We start from the raw sequence: 23,503 nt of genomic DNA on the forward strand, positions 1-23,503 counted from the left end.
TTCTATTCGAAAAAATGTTTTTTTTCCGAATATATATATATGAATAAACAAGCATTTTATATATTGGGTAAAATGTGTAAATAACAATGACTGTGCGTTGAATTACCGTCACAGATCCTTACGAAATTTGCATTTGAATTGTGGGTATTGCTAACGTTACTATGGCAACGTGCGTGGCAATGGTGATTTATGGAGAACTTTTCGTTGCATGAATATGTTATATTGTAGAAATGAACAACCGTAAACTTTCGGCAAGTATTACAAATCGAACTAATGTAAATGATATTTCTTTCAGAAAATTCGAGTATTTATATTTTTACATATTTTGTTATTTTTCATAAAGTCCGTTCGTTTCCTGGCAATAAAATAAGTGAAGAAATAAAAATGAATCAAACAAGAAAGTTTTAAATGTTTGTGTTACGTTAGTGCACTATTACCTCTGTCCGATCCATGTCTTGTCGGTGAAATAGGGGTAGACAGAAACAATAGAAGACCGTCTGATGTGCTGTAGTTGTAATCGATGCCTAGCTTTGTCACACTGAATTTGTAGATGGCGTTGAGTGTTCGAATGCGTCTGTGGTAAAATCAGCCACTTACACCTGTTTTTCTTTCTTTTCTTTTTTTTTCTAATTCAGTGAGTGGGTATTCTATTGATTGGTATACTCGTTATCGAAACCCAATACGAGCTCCATTATTTGTTCAAGACACCTGCTTCGTCGTTAAATGTGGCAGATTTATTTATCTCTTTGTTCGATTTATCTACTTCCTAGACCAGTGGTTCCCAACTTTTTCCCTACCAAGGCCCCCTTTTATTTAAATGTGTTTAACCCACGGAAGCCCAGTACTAACTTTACGGACCACGAGTTGGGAACCACTGTCCTAGACAACAATTAATAAAAAGAAAATCATTAAATCAATCTTAGGTAGGAAGTTTAACCCAAAGTCAGCGCTGATCAGAGGCATTCTGGCCGCGACCATTTCTCTTGTATATATCAAAGTCTAAATTGGACATACCTACACAAGTGTTTCCCCCCATTTGACTTTATTTCCTCATAACTTTCAGAAAAGTTGATATTTTATTTTTTAATGAAATTTCTTTCAGATGCTATAAATTGCGATTATATTGAAATTAAATGGGGGGGGGGGTTAGTTAACGCGAACACTTACTAACACACACATGTATGTGTGCAAGCCTACCATTTGGGTTTTTCTTTGTTGTTGTGTGTTATTGTTTTCGCATTAAATTCCGACATATTCATAATCGAATCTGCACCATCTGTAGAAAATTTGTGAAAATTCTCATTAAAAAATACACATTTTTCTGAAAGCTATGAGGAATCGAAGTCAGTGAGGCACACTTTTGTAGGTATGCCCTACATTGTACAATATGTCTTTTTTCCTTTTTAAGATAATAGGGTGTGATTTAAGATACAATTGGCTGCTATTCTAACTGGTCAAGCAACCATGTACAGCACCTTCGTTCAGAATTATAAGATTTTATGTAACAATGCGTATGAAGCTTCAGATTTCCGGAAGATGCAAAATAGGAAGCTATGGCTTTCTGCTGTATGTACCAAAAGCAAAATAAGTTATTGTCTATCTGCTAGTGTAATGAGATGTAGTGTCAAAAGAACAATGAACCAATAATTAGGCTTCCCATAATTTCTTAGACTCAAACCTTCAATTGGTGTTAAACCAAAACAACCTTCAAACTGTAGGTTTCATAGATATAGATGTTTATAAGGAGACTTTTGTGACTTAATTTTGTGTGTGTGTCTGTGTGTGTGTGTGTGAATTTTAAAAAAAACAGGAAGTGAGGTAGAAAAACTATAAACTTTCATTAATTAAAAAATATTTTCTGAATCCTAGGAAAAAAAAGTCATTTTTAATCCCTAAATCCAGGGATAAGCAAAATGCCTTTAAACTACAATATGTGCCTTCTCGTAATTTGAGTGCGTTTATGACATAGGAACATCATGTCCCCACTGGATCTCTAGAAAAAACATGCAGTGCTAGGCTAAGACAGAGCTAAAATATGAGTATGTTCGTTGGTATGGATCTGAGTTGAGCACTGCAGGGTTAGAACACCTTGGTTTCAGCAGTTTTAGATTTTCTTAGAATTTAAGTATTTGATCCATACCAGCATATTCTGGGACATATAAGTGTCAAACTGGACAAATTTTCTCATCAAGACACTATGAAAGATTTTTCAAATGAAGACTATCTCAACCAAATCAGAACATGTGGTAAGCCCACTGATACAACTTGAATATATATGATTTCAGTGCTTTGAATGTCTTATTTGAATTTTCACATAATCCCCATTTTTTTAAATGTTATGTTGATATGTATTTTTTTCTTCTTTTTTATTTCAAAAGGTTCATCTGCATTTGGCAGTAGCCATGAAACCATTCACCTGCTCACTTATGTTGACTGACATCTGAAGGTAAATGTGAACACATTCTCTATTACACAATAAATTTTAATCAAAGACGGTTGCCATCTTCCTGCAAGAAGTAGAACCATTGGAACTGGTAAGGGGGATGTTATGAATTAAATCTTTCCTGAGAAAGGCATTTGGTTTTTATGTTAATTCATCTGGATATAATGCTCTCTGCTAGAAGACACTAGTGATGTAGGGTAATGTTAAATATATATATATATATATATATATATATATATGTAAAATATAGTATAATGTGTGTCTGTGTATATGGTTCTTCAGTTTGTTTTAGTGTCCATGGCTAAGGTTATTCTGGAATACTATCTTTAGCTATGAGGAGTGTTCATTAAACATTTCCCCTAACCAACTTCCCAAGAACTGGGATAAATGAAACTTGGCATAATTATTAGTCCTTCTCTACATACCCACCACCGATGGATTAAAATTTGTCTCTTAGTTGCAGTCAGAAAAAAAAACATTTCTTACAGCTGCTGTTAGAAACCTTCAAAAAAAGGGGAGGTAATTTCAAGAAATTAAGAAGTAATTTCGCAGAAAATTATCAGCAGGCAAGATGGCAGCTACAAACATGATTAAATACATAAACTTCACATGACTATATTTCACTGATGAGGGTGAATAAGGCCAAAACAATTTTAAGTTGTCCTCAAGAAATTTTTGTGCACATCACTGTTGCCCCACTTAAGTTGTTTCCCCTTAGTTCACTTCATAGCCCAAACCTTCTTAATTTTTTTTCCTACTTGTAAAATTCTGTCCTGTTGATTATAAGTTATTGAGTTATTTCTCTTGGCTGATTTGTGTGTATATGGGGAAGTTTCTGGGTGGGGGTGCATTTTTGTATTTCCTTAACAACCAGTGTTGGTTAATTCATGTTCTGTAACTTAGCAGTTTGGCAACAAGTGATCAATAGAACGAGTACCAAGTTTAACGTAAATTATGGGGCTGATTTGATCAACTGAACTTTTCAAGGTGATGCTTCAATATATCCACAATCTAATAATTAAAATAAGTAAAAGGCACAGGAGTGGCTGTGTGGTAAGTAGCTTGCTAACCAACCACATGGTTCCAGGTTCAGTCCCACTGCGTGGCATCTTGGGCAAGTGTCTTCTGCTATAGCCCCGGGCCGACCAATGCCTTGTGAGTGGATTTGGTAGACGGAAACTGAAAGAAGCCTGTCGTATATATGTATATATATATATATGTGTGTGTGTGTGTTTGTGTGTCTGTGTTTGTCCCCCTAGCATTGCTTGACAACCGATGCTGGTGTGTTTATGTCCCCGTCACTTAGCGGTTCAGCAAAAGAGACCGATAGAATAAGAATATTTCCTGAGGTCGATTTGCTCGACTAAAGGCGGTGTTCCAGCATGGCCGCAGTCAAATGACTGAAACAAGTAAAAGAGAGAGTAAAACAATTATTGAATAAAAAACTATATTATCGTTGATTAGATATTTTCTTTTAATTTTCATTTTAGATAATCATGGACTACTCTATATAGAACATGACAGCAAAATGTCACTTGATGACCAGTTCATCGCGGCAGCCCAAGGAGATGTTGAATGGCTAAAAGAATGCCTTGATAGAAGTATTATTCAATATGACTGCGATGTAAGATGACAAATATATTCTGAATTTGATTATTTTTTATTGAAAACAAAGTTGATTTACTCAAGCTTATGTATTAAAGTCATAAATATATGATGGAAATCTGTTATCAGTTTAGTATTACTTTGATAAACTAGCAATGATAAAAAGCAAAATTGCTCTCAGTCAAATTTGAACTCAGAATGTTAAAGGATGCTATTATAAATTTCAAGTACAGTAATCTGTTGACTGTCGTGGGTGTTACTTTCCAAAACCCACAGCAATAGGTGAAAATCCGGGAAGTAGGAACAGTACTGTATATTTTTTATTATTATTTTCATAATTTGTATATATTTATTTTAATATAAATACAAAACACCACAGAGCAATCATCTATCTATCTATCCGCTCAGTCGAAGTCGACTCTCAGTTATTCATTGGATCAGTGTCCTCCAGTCAGTTCTATCCTGGGCCGCTTCTTTCAGATTGGCTATGTCCATTCCGGTATCACTGTTGATGGTGTCAAGCCAGCAGGTTCTTGGTCGGCCTCTTCCTCTCTTGCCACTGACCATTCCGAGCATGATGTCCTTCTCCAGGGATTTTCTCTGCATAATATGACCGAAATATGCCAATCTATGCTTGGTGGTCCTAGCTTCTAGCAACATTTTCAGCCTGATCTGCTTAAGAACTTCTCCATTGGTGAGCCTCGCTGTCCATGGAATCTGTAAAAGTCTTCTCCGACACCAAAGCTCGAATGCATTAATTCTCTTCTGGTCAATCAACGTAACCTTAAATAATAAAGCACAAATAAGAACAGTAATAAACGAGTGAAGAATGAATATAGAGCGTGTGTGTTTATTTGGGGAAAAAGAGAAAAAAATTGACCATCCTGAAATATAACAATAATATCACTAAAGTTTGGAATCATAGTTGCGGATGGCAGAATCAGCAGTGCAACAGACAAAGTGCCATGCAGTATTTAGCTACGTCCTGAATTCAAATGCCATCCATGCATTTCATCTTTATAAGACGAGTAAAATAAGTCGGAAATCATTACTGTGGATAGCAGTATGAACGAAACAACTGGCAAGTTTTGTTGTATTTAATTATGTCCCTTTACTAATTACTTCGCTCAAACCCTACCAATAAAAAATTAAATTCAAATGAAATTCAGAGATCCCTTTCATCCTTTTAGGGTTGATAAAATAAGTATCAATGGAGTACTGAAGTCAGTTCAGTCAACTTGCCCACCACCCTACCCCCTTGTGTCAACTTACCTCCTCCCTTGGCCTTGTGTCAAAATTTGAAATCATCATCATCATCATCATTATCATTATTATTATTATTATTATTATTATTATATTATTATTATTAAGGCAGCAAGCTGGCAGAAATGTTACCATGCCAGGCAAAATATTGGGTAGCATTTCTTCTGACTCTACATTTTGAGTTCAAATTTCACCAAGGTCAGCTCTGCCTTTCATCCCTTTGGGGTTGGTAAAATAAGCAGCAGTCAAGTACTAGGGTTGATGTAATTAACTTACCCCATTCCTCTAAAACTGCAGGCCATTATTGTTAAGGCAGTGGGCTGGAGAATTGTTAGCATGCAAGACAAAAAGCTTTGCAGCACTTCTGGCTTTTTGAATTAGGAGTTCAGATTCCGTCAAAGTTAACTTTCTCTAACATCCTTTCAGGTTGATAAAATAAGTACCAGTTGAAAACTAGGGTCAATGTAATTGATTTACACTTCCCCTAAAATTGCAGGCCTTGTGCCAAAATTTGAAAATGTTGTTGTTGTTGTTGTTATCATTATTGTTGCTGTTGGTATTGCGTTGGCAGAATCATCAGCACACCAGACAAAACACTGCTAAGCATTATGTATGTCTTTACATTCTAAGTTCAAATTCTACCTGACTGGCCCCCATGCCGGTGGCACGTAAAAGCACCCACTACACTCTCAGAGTGGTTGGTGTTAGGAAGGGCATCCAGCTGTAGAAACTCTGCCAAATCAAGATTGGAGCCTGGTGCAGCCATCTGGTTTGCCAGCCCTCAGTCAAATCATCCAACCCATGCTAGAATGGAAAGCGGACGTTAAACGATGATGATGATGATGTTGACTTTGCCTTTCATCCTTTCAGGTCTAATGAAATAAGTACCAGTTAAGCACTGGGGTCGATGTAATCAACTAGTCTTCTTACCCTCCCAGATTTCAGGCCTTGAGTTATGTCCCTTTTACATTCAGAGTTCAATGTACTTCAGATTACTTTTTGCGATTTTATTTCTAGGGTTTCACTCCAGTACACATAGCAGCTTTTAATGGACAGCTTAAATGTTTAAAATACCTTATTGAGGAATATGGTTGCAATGTTGATGTTCTATCAATTTCTGACTGGACACCTCTTCTTGCTGCAGTCAACGATTCAAATACACAGAAGTCTTTGGACTGTCTCAAATACTTACTGGAAAGAGGAGCAGACATTTCAGTGTTAGTTTCCACTTTATTTATTTATTTAGATGTTTATTCTTTGAGAACGGAGCATGAAGTGACATGATGGGAACTCTAATACATTTCCTTTTTTGCAACTAATTTTTATTTTTTTCATTTCAGTAAAGAAATTGCTAAAACTTTCATAAATGAATTTTTAAAAATAATAAAATACAAACTTGATTTTAAAAATCTATTTAAATATTTAAATATTCAAGATTAATCGTCTTTGATTAATTATATTTGAAACATGCATCTCATGGAATATAAATTTAAATTGTTCAAAAATTATTCTTAATGATATGGATTTTAAATGACGGTATAAATTTTAAAAGTAAGCATTGTTTTGAATTAGAGAAAACAGAATTAAAAAAAGATATAAATTCGTAAGTATCTAACTAATGAAAAAGAAATTTTAATCTAAAATATATATCTTTTTATGTCATATTTTCACTAATCTAGACATTGTGCTTATTTTATGTTTTATTATAAAACAATTTATTCTGATAAAACATTTATGTTAAAAATGAAATTATAGAAACCCTAGTCAACAAAATAGATAATGAAATCCATTTTCAAAAATAACCCTGTCTTTTTTATGAAATCTAGATCTAAGAAAAAGCTGTGAGTTCCTGAAAGCCTTTCTGGTTGGTATCAGTCTTCAATTAGTGTCTCAGTAAAACCATTTCTAGCACTTCTCCTGCACAGTACACCATAGATTACTTAGTTTGGCATGCTTTTCATATGACATTACATGAAAGTTTATGCTCTCACACACCATTACAATTTGGTTCAGTAGAGTTGAAATTTTGTGGGAATCTTACTCAGACACGAATTTATTACACACTTAATGAAATTAATATTGTGTGTGTGTGTGTGTAATTTAAAATAAATTGCATGACAACACTGTGTAACACGAATTTTGTCCTTGGGTAGCAACTGTTATTTCCTATTGCTTACCCCTAGAAAGAATGAAAAAATGGCTAATATTTCCTTCAAACTTTGCTTTTCTTATATTTATTCACACCCCCAAAGAATCCCTCTTAGTACATGGCTATAATGCTCCCCCACTACTCCTGCTCATGGTCAGAGATGCACATATTGTCAGCCACTAAGGGAAATGCTCAAGTGGTTAAGGTCAAGCAACTGACAAGCAAATCTGTGGTTGAGCAGAATGTTTGCTATAACGATATTTCTGCTTCAACAACTTGGTGCTGAATCTGTTTAAAATGTAATGGAAAATAGGTCAGTTTCAAAACATTGATGTCCAGGTGGCAAAAGCAAAGTTTGAAGGGAATAGTAGTCCTCTCCTTTGATTTTTGAATAGAAGCAAATAGGAAATAACACTTGCTGACCAAAGACAAAAAATAAATAATAATAATTTTGTTACACAGTGTAATCATTATTTAGAAGTCCATGTGTATTTCCATATGACTGAACAACTGTGGCGGACCTATAGGGGACGATGCTACTATTGTTTATAGCCCCAGGAAAACATCTCCTCCAGCTGGCTAACAACACACTAACCAGTGTGTCATTAGCCAGATGAAGGAGATGTCTTCACATTTAGATGGCAAATATACTATATATTATACATATATATATATATATATAATATATATATATATACCAATTAAGGACTGACTTAATTGGTATATATAAATATTTAATCTTCGGATTCTTTTTTTAATATGCTAGACCACTGGTTTTAATTGATAAATATTGATTTCTACCCTTAATTAATATTTTATATATATATATAATATTTATCTCTATATACTCATCATATATATATATATATATATATATATATATATATATACATACACACACACACATGTATATAGGGATAAATTATTCAGGCAGGTACCATAAAAGCTCTCAGCTTTAGTCCAGGTCCCAGCTAACAACATCTAGTAGGAAGAGACATCAAAGATTGCATAGGGTGAGGAATCACACTGTAATTCTACTGATGGGTAAGTCCAGGTTGACTTCACTGGATTATGAATATTTTGGGGAGAGCAAATCCAAAACAATTACAAAGAATATGGAAGCTGGTACATATTCAAATTTTTCTTTTAATTTAACAGTTAAATATTTCAGCATGATTAGTTAGTCAAAATGACGAACATGTTTTTCTGCTGCATAGAGTATGTGCAGTTAAGTATGCAATGCACAATATTCTTCTGTGCACCCTCATTCAGTTTCTTTCCACAAGCGTGATTCAAAGCAAACTGACTATATTTATGCATGGCTGTTTGTGTGTGTATAAGTGCATGCATGTGTGTGCATGCGTGTGTTTGTGAAATTCTAATTTTTTGTGTGTGCATGTGTGTATCAAATAAGAAAAAAAGAAATATAAAATTACTGAGTCAGTTTTATTTTTCATTAATGGCATGATAAACTTGATTATGTGAAGCTTGATAGCGGTCAAATTTATTGACTTATTCACTGCTCACCAACATTTGCGCTTTTCATCATTAAGTTTTTGTTCACCTCATTTTTGCATGTATGTAGTAGTTGTTTCTTATCATAATGTCAGCCATTTTTCTCACAGAAAAGATTTATCATACAGGGTTGACCAAGCAGTTGATAGCTTGTGTGACCCAAACAAAATCAGAAAAGTCTATCTGAAATTCTTCTACTTACAGACATTCACTGCAGTGCAAAATGTGCATCTAAAAGCCTTGGCCCACAGTTCCAAAATAATAAGTGTGGTCCCTTTCATTATACTGCTATTGCTTGTTTCATTGACGTCTATGGAGTCAGTGGCAACTTGGTGTGTTCAACTACCAGCCCAGGCTCTACTGTTCATCAGGCTGAGAAAAGCAAACTGTCAAGGTAGTGGTCACTCTCTGACAGGTTAAGCATTGAGCCTGTGGCAGTGGAGATCTCCAGCATTCCTGGCCCAGAGACAATATATAACCCTGCTCGTCGCTACCAGGGCAGAGATGACTATCTGCAAGTGTGAAACCCCATGAGTCAGAGTAGCTGTTCCAGTGCATCTCCCTTGCCCTCCTCCAGGTCAACACCTTTTCCATTTTGTCTACTGGAGCCATGAAGTGGTCTGAATTATAGGAAATTGTACATTCCACTCCTTAATGTAAAATTACCCCATATAAATTGCTCTCACTAGAAATAATCTATATATATAAAGCTGAAGTTGTCTGTGTGTGGCGGGTTTGGTAGCCTTCAATTAACACTATCTCCTCTGAGACCCTGCAGCGCAAGTTGACCAAAATTGAGAGTATGATAGAAGAAGGCTTGCTCTTCTTTCTCTAGAAGATAAAATTCAAAATGGACCATGTTAACACCAAAAATTATTTACAGGAAAAAGGTGCTTTTTTTCTATGAAAATCCCTATTTTTTACGATTTTTTTTACTGCTGTGTTGCCATTTTTCACTGTATTTCAACCAGAAAAACGTTTACTTAAAGAGAATAACAAGCTATATAATGCAAAATTTTTACTTTTCAAAAATTCCAATTCTAAAGGGTCGAAACAAACCTGAGCAACGCCGGGCGATACTGCTAGTTATAAGATAAATAGCAAATGAATTATGACAAGATTTGAACACCTTAGCCATGAATTATACAGTTTACTTTAACACAAGCCATTCTCATATCCTTAAATCCTGCATGTTTATTGAGCTGGATTATATTTATCATTTGACATTAACTGCTTCTTGTGTGTAGGACATATTGTCTGAAATGCAAATAATTTAGAAGAATGTGTAGTACTGGCACCTTAGAGAACAGGATTTCAATTGAAATAGGATTCAGTTTCTATATTAATAGATAAGCAATTTACATAAAGATGCCTTGAAAACGTATCTGTTTCAAGTAGTATGACATGTAGTTTCACTCCAACCTCTGTTACAGTAATTTCTTTTATAATTAAGCTTTATATATTGCTTTATTTATTCTATACTCATTCTATTTCATTCTATAAATGTTTGTTTGTCACACACATAAACTTGATACAATTTTGTCGTCTTTATATTCTGTTAATTTGTATTGCTTTTTATAAAAGATGATTGCTCAACACCTGACTTAGTGAAAACCAACAGATACGTTGTAGTCCTTTATCATGTAGAATGTTTGGGTGGTCAGCGTTGGAATGCTTTGCTTTGTTTTATCACAGACCTTTTCTTTTCAGTTTGATCTGGGTTTGAACAACAACAACAAAAAAATGATAAATAAATAAAACACAGCCTTGTCTACCATTGCTACAGTTTCTATCAGATTCTTCAGTCATAGGAAATGCATAATAAGAAGAATAAACACAACCTACCCTTGCCTTCACTCTGTGCATATTCATTCTCATGTTCTAGGAAGAGTGACATTAGACATTTTTGTTCTAATAATAACTATATTGCACCATGTTGGTTAGTTGTAGGCATGAGTGAGCATATGTTTGGTTCATTTTGGAATTTGTTACAAGTTGACTAAGGAATAATTTGGAAATGAAATGTGTGAAATTCTGATTTAAATTAGGGGAAAAAAAATTTTTACAGAGATGTTTGTAATGTTGTAGTAGGCCTATGGAGAGGATTTTTGTGTCATACATAATATCATGAGTAGTACTAACATTTTAAGTTTTAAAGAACATCTGAAGACATTCATAAATTTAGACTGCCTTCCACAACAATAGGCAGTGGTCTCATTGCATAAGTGCATGCTGTGATCTGTGAAAACCCTCACTTGATTATCTGTGCAGGTTCCAAAGAATTAGACATCTTTAAATGTTGATGTCACATGTATGGCAGCAAGCTCACAGAATCGTTAGTACATTGGGCAAAATGCTTAGCAGCAGTTGGTCTTCTTTATAATCAGAATTCAAATTCTTCCAGTGTTGACTTTGCCTTTCATCCTTTTGGGATAAAATAAGTACCAGTTGAGGACTGGGAGCTGAATGCTATCGACTTATCCCTCCCCTAAAATTGCTGACCTTGTGCCAAAATTTGAAACCAGTATTCCTGAAGAGTCAAATCTAATACTTGTTTGTTAGAAGGTTCTCTTATACATATAACTTCTAACTGTTTCTACCCCTTTTGTATATTGGTAGATTCTGTTACCACAGTACTCCAAAGACCTGAAGAATGCATTTATTGCTTTCAAAACATATATCCAATCCTTTTCTTTTAATTCACTTTTATTTTTTAATTTGGCATCCATGCATACTGAAATATATATTTATATTTTTAAGTGCAAACTCACACAAACATAAACACACACACACACACACACACACACACACAACACACACACACAACGATATACATCAAATACATAATGTATTTGCACTTCAAGATAATTTCTTCTTTCCCCCCTAACTATAAATATTTTCCTTTATGGAAAGAAGAAAATTCACCTAATATAATAACCCTGTTTAGCAATAACAGGAATGACATTTACCAAAGGCAAGCAGGCAGCAAGATAGAAAAAGAAAAGAGAAAAGAATGCTTACTACTGTAATATAATCAAGAATTTTATTTTATTTTTGTTTCGGTATGTTTTTTTTCCCCATGTTTTTAGTGATGGGACACTTGTGATTTATAGCTTGTTGCATTCTTGATTAGTTTCACTATCAGCACTAACACTTGTGGGCAGGTATTTCTCAGTTGCCCAAAAAGATACTTCGTAACTTATGTTTAGTTTGCTTGCTTTCAGGTAAAAAGAAACAGCAGTTTAATGTTTGTCTACTCACTAAGTGCATTAACCTAAAGAACTGTAAAGCAATCTCTTGTGAGACATTACCACATAGCTCTCACTTCAATATATCCATAAAATATTATTCAGAGATTATCTAAAAAGTATTCCTTTTCCAAGCATCCTGGCTCATAAAAAATAAAGTAAAATAAAACAGGAAAAAAACCTGCTTTTTAATCTAGAAAAATATTATTTTGGGATGGTCATATTCTTGCCAAGGACACACACCATGTACTTGGTCTTCACTTCAGCTTTATTATTATAACTATTTTAGTGTTCTTTGTCTAAGCTCTTTCATTACACATCATCCTGTGACTTCTTCAATAACTTTTTATCCCATGTGTCTCCTCTTGTTCTGTTTAGTCCATTATTTCAATTCATCTGTTTATAAGTTGTGTAATAACTTATAATCCTTTGGTTTGTGGAGGCACCAGTGAAGACTTCTTTTGGTGTGTGAAATATCTAGTAGTATGTCTACTTGATGGAGCCAGCTTGATGGAGCCCATCTTTAGTGAAACTGCCCACAGAGTTAAACTCATAATTAAAAACTAAGGAAACTCTTGTCAAATTTGCTTTGCTTCCACTGAGGTTTCAGACAGAATGCTTTCTATCTAGTGGCACCTGTTTGCATCTCAGTGAACTGGACCATTTGTGGATTAGATATTTTGACTAGTAGCAGGGTACCATCTACTGACCCTTTAGTTGGTGGTTAAGTAATCACATAAAGACTCCCTCTTTTGCTTCTCATTCATAAATTAAGAAGACTGTTTGCTGAATCACAATGAACTTTTAGGCCAGTGGTCAGTTTTAGCTTCAAAAGCATCAATTGCTATGCAAATATTTCTCCTGTTGGAGAAAATTACAAATACTCCAGTCTTGAAGCAGTACAAAAAAGCAAACAGAAAGAAAAAAAATGTTAACAGAGAAAAAAATATAAATAAGCAAAAACAAATAAACTAATATCAAATTGAACTCATGAGGGAACCCCTACATGATTGATTGCTCTGCAAGACATAGAGGCCAAGTAATCCCCCTCAAAGCACAACTTACTATCTAAAATGAAGACAGATACATTGGAAAATTAAGTTCTTGATATACAAAATAATGGATTAATGAAGGCAAAAACAATTTTTATAATTCTATTGGGTCAGTGCTAACCTGAAATTATGCAACAACTAAAATGTAATCATCAACATCACCAATCATTTAACATTCCATTTTTCCATGCTTGCATGTGTCAGATGGAGTTTATTTGAGGCACATTTTATATGGCCCAATGCCCTTCTGTTTTCCAACTCTGTCCTGATTACAAGGAAGGTAATATTTCCCCATGGCCAGATGTGATCTTGCAAAGTATTTGAAATGAATTGTTACAATTTGTACGACAGTAACAATCATTTTACAACTATCACATCATGTGTAGACAAGGAAACACAGATACACGTATATACATATATATTTATATATACATATATAGGCACAGGCATGGCTGTGTGTTGAGAAACTTGCTTCCCAATCACATGATTCCAAGTTCAGTCCCACTGGGTGACACCCTGGGCAAGTGTCTTCTAAATACTGCCTCAGGTCACCCAAAGCCTGGTGAGTGGATTTGGTTGAGAGAAACTGAAAGAAGCCCATTGTATATGTGTGTGTGGTGGGGGGTTCTCCTCTTCATCTTGACAAATGGTGTTGGTGTGTTTATGTCCCTGTAACTCAGTTGTTTGACAAAAAAGACTGATAGAATAAGTACCATTTAAAAAAAATGAAGTATTAGTGTTGATTCATTCAACTAAAAGTTCTTCAAGGCAGTGCCCCAACATGTCTAATGATTTAAACAAGTAAAAAATAAAAGATATATATATAGATATATATATATATACATATATAAGAGAAAAGAGGAATTTCGATTATCCCCACATGGTGAGTTGTAATGTATATAAGAAATTAAAAAAGGAAAATACACACACTTACATAGTTTTAATATAATTTTAAAAACTTATAATAAAACTATGTAAGTGTGCATATTTTCTTTTTTAAATTTCTTATATACATCATCATCATCATCATCATCGTTTAACGTCCGTTTTCCACGCTAGCACGAGTTGGACGGTTCGACCGGGGTCTGGAAAGCCAAGGGCTGCTCCAGGCTCCAGTCTGACTGGCAGAGTTTCTACGGCTGGATGCCCTTCCTAACGCCAACCACTCTGCGAGTGTAGTGGGTGTATATATATATACACTCACACGCACACACACACACATACACAAACACACACACACACACAATGGGCTTCTTTCAGCTTTTGTCTACCAAATCCACTCACAAGGCTTTGATCAGCCCAGGGCAATAGTAGAAGACACTTACCCAAGGTGTCACAGAGTGGGACTGAACTAAAAACCATACAGTTGGGTAGCAAACTTGTTGCCAGACAGTCACACCTGCACCTAATGAAAAAGAAAATAAACAAAGAAAGTGTTTCCCTGTCTCTCCTGGTGTAAAAAAATTACCGGCTCCTTGAATTTTTTTTTCAGGGTTCAAACAACGAGACTAACTTTTTGACTTTATCAACAACACCAAGAAAAATATTACTCATTTTAGGCAGATGATAAAAATATGTTAACATAGGATGTTGGGACAGATAAAAATTAATGATGCATGTGGAGATTTATTGATAGATCATGCTCCAGGTGGATGCTATCTGGAAATAAGAAACTTGAAACTCCTGCAAAAACTGGTTATCATTTTTTAAAATACTTTTGTAAAGCACTTGTAGGCTTATATATATGTATGTGTGTGGATATGTATTGCAGTTTAAATATATGCATACATACTAACTCATATGTGCTTATGACTGAGCTTATGACTAAATGTACACACACATTCATATGTGTGTGCGTATATATATATATAATCAAAATAAGCAACAAGAATAACTCCGGTAATTTTGTACGATCGTTTCGCACTACATCATTTTATTAAATGTTGTAAGTATTACAACAGTTTTAAAATGATGATCACTCATCAGCCATTAATAGAGGTTTTCCATTAATACATAATTTTCATATCAAATGGTAACATTATAGAGAAGGTAGATATATAATGTCTATATATCTACCTTCTCTATAATGTTACCACTTGTTATGAAAATTATGTATTAATGGAAAACCTCTATTAATGGCTGATGAGTGATCAGCATTTTAAAACTGTTGTAATACTTACAACATTTAATAAAATAATGTAGTGTGAAACAATCGTACCAAATTACCGGAGTTATTCTTGTTGTTGTTTTTTATTATAATCACCCCATGGATTTATATGGATAACACCATGGTGCATCTAACCTAAGTACCATATTCATTTGAATCTAAATTTTGCTGAATATATATATATATATATATACACACACACACTCAGATATACATATATATATATATATATATATGTGTGTGTGTGTGTGTGTGTATACACACACACTTATATTTGTCCATACATATCTATCTATATACAGATATATACACACAGACATACATATATTATATTTATACTTATAGAATACATCTGAAGAATGTTATTTATACTTATATTTTCCTTGGATAATGGAACTGCAACTATAACATCTTCATACATTTTTATTTTTATTTCTATATTCAAATTCCTATTTCCCTATGTACTTCTTATTTGTTTCCTTTTCCAAAATAACTCCTCATATTGAACTCTAATATCTCCCTCTATTTAACCATTTCACATTGCCTCTGATAAAAGGGATGTCCCTAATATCACAGAAACAGCTGTAAGACTAACTTTCTCTTTATAAATATCTTGAAAATTCCATACAACCTTGGCTTTATTGTCTCATTTTATTTAACACACACACACACACACACATATATTAATGAGGAAGGCCAGTTTATGTGATTACTCTGGGTTTCCCATCCATAAAGGGTTTAGCTTTATGGTGTTTCATCAGACCCCAAAACCTGTTGGCCTATGCACTCAAATACACACACACACAGATAATTACACACATATATGTTATATATATTGTTGATGTCATAAGAATTTATAAACTGTCAAGAGAACATGAAATAATTCTTTGGATCTCTATAAACAATACCTTAAAAAATTTGGGGTTGAAAAACCCTTTAGATAGTAAAAATCAAATGCTTCCAATGAATTCAAACCCACATTTCCTGTAGACATGACATATTTAAAAAAGCTTTTAGAGAGATTTCCTGATACAGTTCAACTATTCATAAAAAGATTTTCTTAAATCAAAAGTTATTAGTTATATAAAACACAATCTTTGGGAAGGGAGTTTTTGTATTCTGTAAGCAGTTTTATTGTTTACAGTTTTTCAAATGTGCTATGGGTAATCTATATAGAGGAAATTGTTTTTAGTAGGAGTTTTGACTATTTCTAGTTTAGTTTGGGATTTAGAATTCTTATAAAGCATCCTTTTGCCTTTCAGAGTTGGTAATTTTCTTTTATTTTGAATTTTCCATTTGTACAAATGTCTAAATGAAATATTTATAAGAGATAAATCTTAAATTTGTTGCTTATGTACCCTAACCCAATCTATTAATTTATATCTTGTTTGGCCAACGTAATTTTCATCAAATTATGAGCATGTGCTGCAGCAAATGAGGTTTTTTTTATCTTGCAATTCATATTCTCTCTCTCTCTCACACACACACACAAACACGCATGCACACTCTCTCTGTCACACACATTTTTCACTGACCACTTCACAACCTCCCTACCAGGAATACTTTCCCTATATTCACACTCTGCTCTCCTCCACTACCTCTCTTATCCCCTCCAATCTCTCTTTTCTGCCCTGCTCTTGTTACACTCACAATTCCTTCACCTTCTGTGACTTTTTTTATCTCATATTTTCTTCTTCTGCTAATCGAAGACTTTCTCATCTCTTGAACTTTGGCCCTCCTCCTACAACTCTGCACTTCATTTTCTTCAAGTCTTGCCCATCCATCTTTCACCTCTCTCCTTCATATTTTCTTTCTTATATTTTCCTGTGTAATTTGGGATTGAACTCAGAACCAGTTCATTGCAAAGCAAACTTTTAAACCTCACTGCCATGCTAGCATCTTTATGTAAAGTAATTTCTTTTCTTTTCTTCCCTTGTTTCAGTTCAAATAAAGACGGCACTACAGTACTTCACAGAGCTGCGCAAAAAAATCATGTGGAAATTTTGAAATATCTTTTAGGAAGAGGTGCAGAACTCAATTGCAAGGACAAAGATGGTTATACTCCTGGAGATCTGGCCAAAATATTAGCCAACAAGGAATGTTCAAGGTAAGACAACAAGACAGCATTAGTTTTGGCTATTATATTGGTCCATTATTTTATAAATTTAGTCCATGATATAACTAAAGTGTGATAGAAATACAGACGATAAACTGTTTGAAAGTGAAAATTATTATTTTCCAGTTGTTGTCCCTTGTTAGAAACTCATATAATAATCATTTCTTTTGACTAGAAAGAAAACCAATTATCATAGGGAAGGGTGAAAGTGAGTTGGATAATTCTCAAAATACAACTGATACTCATTTTAAAACAAACTCCAGAAGGCAACTTTGAATGCAGAGGGAATTTGATATCAAAATGCTTAAGGATGACATTTCTGCCAGCCCAGTTTCCTATACTAAGTACAGTAATGATATATTTTAACATAGTATAAAGCCAATTCTATGTTGGAGTGAGGATATAATCATCAGTTCATATAACTGATACTGAAACCATTTTTTTAAAAATTTCATTTTATATAATTATTTGAATAAAACATATGAGCTGATTTTCACTTTTTTTTTATCAACCAATTTATTATTCATCTAGCAACAATTAATTTCCTTCACCAACTTTAATTTTTCTTAAGACAAGTCAGCTAGAGCTATGTCCTTTACAATGGCTGATGTGTGGAAGTAAAATATTTGCATATGTAGAAAGTTAGTTTAGCTTTGGTTAACAGTTCAGCAATAGAGACCAATAGAATAAGTATTAGACTTACAAAGAATAAGTTGTGGGGTCAATTTCTTCAACTAAAAGCAATGCTCCAGCATAGTCATAGTCAAATGACTGAAATAAGTAAAAGAATAAGAGAATATATCATCTCATCATCATTTGATGTCCATGTTCCATGCTAGTATGGATTGAGTGGTTTGATAAGGATCCAATGAGTCAAGGACTGCATCATACTACAGTGTCTGCTTTGATATGCTTTCTATAGCTGGATGCCTTTCCTAACACCAACCACTATACAGTATGTACTGGGTGTGTTTGTCATGCCACTGGGAAATATTAAGGTCACCATGTAGCTTGCAAGTCAACTAGCCCAGGGAGGGAGAATGTTGCCTCTGTATGTTAGATGGGGGTTAAGGTGTGAAGGAAGAAATTGGAGTAGAGCATATTCTTGTTGTAGAGGAGCTACATAGCAACTCGGATTTAGAAGAGAAAGTGATATATGCATGTGTGTGTGTGTGTGTAGGGTATATATATATAATATAAACACACATATATATATATTCTTTTATTTGTTTCAGTCATTTGACTTCAGGCATGCTGGAGCATTGCCTTTAGTCAAGCAAATTGATCCCAGGACTTATTCTTTGTAATATTCTGTTGGTCTCTTTTGCTGAACCTCTAAGTTATGTGGACATAAACACAAGTGATGTTGAGGGGACAAGCACAGACACACAAACATGTGACGGGCTTCTTTCAGTTTCCATCCACCAGATCCACTCACAACGCTTTGGTCAGCACAAGGCTATAGTAGAAGACACCTGCCCAAGGTGCCACACAGTGGGACTGAACCCGGAACTATGTGACACACATCACAACCCTCCTTTTGTTTCTTATAATCAGAATTGTTGAGATGATGAAGCTGCATTAATTCTTTTTTCTCATTTTATGTTAGAAAATAAATTAGATAAATTTCTATCTCATTTGCTAACTTACATCAGTAATTCATTTACAAAGCCAATTTTGAAACTATCACTATCATATCACGCATTTTCCCAAAACTTGAGGGGGTGGGGTTGCATGCAAGCTTGTATTGAATGGTTGGGTCTACAACATACGTTTCCAAATATCTCAGTTCTGTGTCACACCATTTGTAAGTCCTGTTTCATTTTGCACTTGCTCATTACCTTATCACATTTTCACATCTATCATGCTCTATTCATTTATAGTGTAGTTCTCTCCCTCTCTCTTTAGATATGTTAACAGTCACTTTATCTCTCAATGCATAAACTTACATTTTCTAAAGAAATATATAAAACAAATTTGTTTCTAGGATTCTAGAAGCTGCAAAGTGGCATGAAAATAAGAAACATCTTGCTAAACAAATGAACCAACTCAGTATCATAAAATACCAGATTATTCATGGTCAAAGAAAATACACTAATATATACAATGAAAAAGATCCTACATTGAATGAAACAGAAAGACAAAAATCAGAAAATGAAACTCAGACTAAACCCAGTAAAAAACCAATTAAGAAAACAGTGAAATATAGCAAATCAACTGTGAAAAAAAAGCGAAGTGCTCCAGCTTCATATAAATGGAATTATGAAAAATCTACAGAAAAAGGAGAATTTCAAAAATACATTCCTAATCTAAATGATGAATACCCAAGAGATTTCTATACACAAATGCCAAAAGTTCCTGGAGCCAATAAATATTATGATGGCAAACATAAAGATACATATGAAATACCTGAGAACTTACTTGAATATCTTGACATGGAATTTGAAGTACCTGACTTACCTCGTGAAATTATTGCCAAGGCTTTATCAAGAGATCCATCTTTAAGAGATCGTCCTGTTGTCTTCAACTGTAAAAATGTTCTTGATGTTGAAACAAAATTACAACAAAAAGACAATAAAAATTTAAAACATGAAGTCGGTCTTCACCTTTCCAATGACTGTTCATCATATTCATTTATAAATGCCTTACAACCAGAGACCAAAATGCGTCTTGAGGAGTCACTTGGTGATAAAATAATTAAAACTCCTTTGAAGAAAAAAAGTAAAACTTCACCAAAGCAAAAAAATCTTTTTAAATCATGTTTACAAATATAATTTCTGACAAATTGTGATAAAGCTATCTGAAAACTATTTTTTATGAACTTGGAAGGAATGGTGCTTTATTAACTTTAAACAAACAATTATAAATATGTTTTTAAAAATTAGCTTAAAATTTAAACAATAAATATTTTGGTTAATGAGAAAATCCTTTTGTTTTAATCCTTTCTATTTTAGCTTATCTGATTAATTCAGGAGCATATTTGTTGATTTTTCATATACAAGGGGGTGCTGAAAAGTTCCTTTGGGTAAAATAAAATACAGGAGGATCAGTTAAATATGATTTCATTCAACATATTTCCCTCTCAGATTCACACACTTATGGTGGCAGTCCTTCAGTTTTTGTAAGCCCCCGTAAGAGAACTTGGAAGGCTGGACCTCCAACCAGGCCTTTCATGATACCCTTAAAGCCAAGAAGTTTTCAGTACCCACTCTTATCTCCCACGTACTTGCTTACTCTTATGTAACTGAAAAATTACTCTGAATCTCAAGATTTGTCACTTCTGCAAAACACTGTCAAACCAACAAGGAAGTTTCTATGTGGTCATAAAAGTTGCAAGAAATAGCAGCCAATTGTTCCTTGACACTTTTGTTACCATATTTCAGTGGAAATACACTGCCTTTATCTTATCTTATAAAAGAGAAGTGGATCTCCATTTTTCTGTCCATTACATCTATAAGAGGGAGGGAAAGGAGGAAAGGTTGTTGAGAGAGAAATACAGTGAGGAGTGTGTATAAAAGATAGATTGGTAGAGAGTTACTATGGTGACAAAACTACCTAGCTAACAAGTTTTGATTGAAAATGCAGGAATTTTAAGTGCAAGTCTGTCAACACAACACAACATAGACTTCAATAAAAGGTTGTGTGTGTGTGTGTGTGTATATAGTTTTATTTTTGGTTGTTTGTGTGCATGTGTTTTTTTCTATCTCTTTCAATATATCGACAACACAACATAGACTTTAAAAAAAAGACTTTCACTTAGAACAATTTACAAAGGTACTTGCATGATTAACAAATATTTTTACCAGCAGCATATGCTACAGGAAATGACTTAGTATCAATTAATTTTGAAAATAATGAAGAATTTAGTAAAATAATTGTCATTATTAAACTAGTATTTGGAACATAAATTTACATGAAATTTTGATGAAAGGTTTTTAACTTGGATCACTTTAAAACAGGAAGTTTATATCATAGAACCAGAGGCAGTGTCAGGAAGGTTGGTATTAAAAGGATTAAACTACACCCTATCACCTTGTTACAGTTGAGACTTGGAGAATAATGTAGTTCTATATTCGTAATGCCTGGGATGTAAAAGCACCTGTGCCAATGGCACGTGAAAAGTACCATTTACATTCTTCGAGTGATTGGCATTACGAAGGGCATCCAGCTGTAGAAACCATGCTAAATCAGACTGGAACCTAGTGCAGTTCTCTGGCTTACCAGTTCCAGTCAAGCTGTCTAACCCATGCCAGCATGGAAAGCAGACACTAAATGATGATACGCACATACATAGTTTTGAGATTATATATAATGTTAGTATTTTAATTTGGTCATCTTCCTGAGTGCTTCAATGATTTCACATGAGTTAATTTTTGTCAACATTTGTCATTCCACTGTCCTGAAGCAAGTTGTCCACATAGGTTAAATGTTTTCTTCCCCTGTTGATTCTTCCTTCAATTGACAGCCAGAATATTAACTGACACAGGTTTTTCTGGGTGCTTGATGCAATGACCATAGTTTTTTGTACAAATATCTGGATACATCACATGAAATAAAAAATGACAAAATTTCTTAACATTTTCATTCTCTCTTTCTCACACACACACAGCAGATATATAATTATAAGAAACTCAGACACTTAAACAGAGGCTTCATATAATTTTATTTAATGTTTTGCCAAACAGATTTGGCTCATCTTTAACAAAATAAAATTCATCTCTTTTATTTAAATGTTAAGAAAAAATATTATAAAATATTACATATTTTAAAAAAACGGTAATATATACAATTTTATTTAAGACATTGAAAAAAAATGGCTTAAAGGAATTTAAGGTAGAAAAAAGATATGTCTTGTTGAAACCCTTTGATATAGATCAAATAGTTGCAAATGATTATTTAAATTTCTAAAAACAGTTTAGAATTTATTTCTTCTTTTTCTTCATGTAAATGTTGGAAACTCAGTGATGCTTGTTGTATCGTTAAAGATTCAACGGCTGCCGACAACTCAGTTATCCTAAGGTTTAAAAGAAAAGGAAAAAGAAAAAAAACTAATTAGAGCAATTCTAATAATGCTCTAGTTAAATTATGCAAAATAAGCAAAATGTTTAATATTTTTCTGGTATTTAGAATACTACATAATAATTAAAACCAATCACATTTTTGAAGGGCTAAGAAGCATACATCATCATCTTTTGTTATGCTGTATGAATTAAACACTAATAACATATTTTCCCCAAAACAATATGTAACTATCTGTGGTTACCCAATGTCTGCAGCTATTATATTATTTTGGAGATAGTCATTTAGCTTTTATGTGTCAGTCATTGGACTGTGGCCATGCAGGAGTACCACCTTAAAAGGTTTCTTAGTCAAACGAACTGATCCCAGTGCTTAATTTTAAGTGTGGTACTAATTCTAGTTGTTTCTTTTTGCTGGGATGTAAACAAAACAACACTGATTGTCAAGTAGTGTCGGGGGACAAACACTATATATGTATATGTATATATATATATTAAGGTATGTAGAAAAATACAACATGGACAAGAACGTATAACTCTTAGAAGACGATACAATAAACACGGACAGGACATTCGAAACCCTCAGTCTTCAGTCAAGAACCGGATCATCGTAGTAATTTCGGCTGAATATATATATATATATATATATATATTATATATATATATATATATGAGCGAGGTCATTGCCAGTGCAACTTGACTGGCAGGTGACACGTAAAAAACACCACTTGAGTGTGGCCATTGTCAGTACCACCTGACTGACCCTCGTGCCGATGGCACATAAAAGCACCCACTATACTCTCATAGTGGTTGGCATTAGGAAGAGCATCAAGCTGTAGAAACTCTGCCAGATCAGATTGGAACCTGGTGCAACCCATGCTAGCATGGAAAGCGGACGTTAAACAATGATGATGATGATATATATAT

The 23,503-nt window shown here is 33.9% G+C and overlaps 2 protein-coding genes across 4 annotated transcripts in view; one reads left to right on the plus strand and one right to left on the minus strand.

The window, feature by feature from the left end:
• LOC115219336 (enolase 4-like) overlaps positions 1-579 on the minus strand; it is a 179,093-nt gene extending 178,514 nt beyond the window's left edge. Inside the window, exon 1 of one of the 2 annotated variants that reach the window (XM_029789497.2) lies at positions 438-579. In XM_029789497.2, coding sequence (XP_029645357.1) covers positions 438-452 — 15 coding nt within the window. In that variant the 5' untranslated portion in view covers positions 453-579. Of the gene's footprint in view, positions 1-106; positions 193-437 lie in introns of those variants that run through there. The other variant, XM_036508984.1, reaches the window with a different exon arrangement.
• On the plus strand, positions 163-20,410 carry LOC115219193 (delta-latroinsectotoxin-Lt1a-like). 2 transcript variants are annotated; one of them, XM_029789312.2, is made up of 6 exons: positions 163-251; positions 2,379-2,446; positions 3,934-4,067; positions 6,329-6,528; positions 17,385-17,549; positions 19,546-20,410. In XM_029789312.2, the coding sequence occupies exons 3-6, from the start codon at positions 3,972-3,974 to the stop codon at positions 20,330-20,332; spliced, it is 1,248 nt and encodes a 415-aa protein (XP_029645172.1). In that variant the 5' UTR covers positions 163-251; positions 2,379-2,446; positions 3,934-3,971; the 3' UTR covers positions 20,333-20,410. The 2 variants fall into 2 exon arrangements, with proteins under 2 accessions (XP_029645172.1, XP_036364878.1); XM_036508985.1 differs by having other exon boundaries at positions 175-275.
• The last annotated feature ends 3,093 nt before the right edge of the window (positions 20,411-23,503 follow it).

Source organism: Octopus sinensis, linkage group LG14, assembly GCF_006345805.1.
Source record: "Octopus sinensis linkage group LG14, ASM634580v1, whole genome shotgun sequence".
NCBI lineage: Eukaryota > Metazoa > Mollusca > Cephalopoda > Octopoda > Octopodidae > Octopus > Octopus sinensis.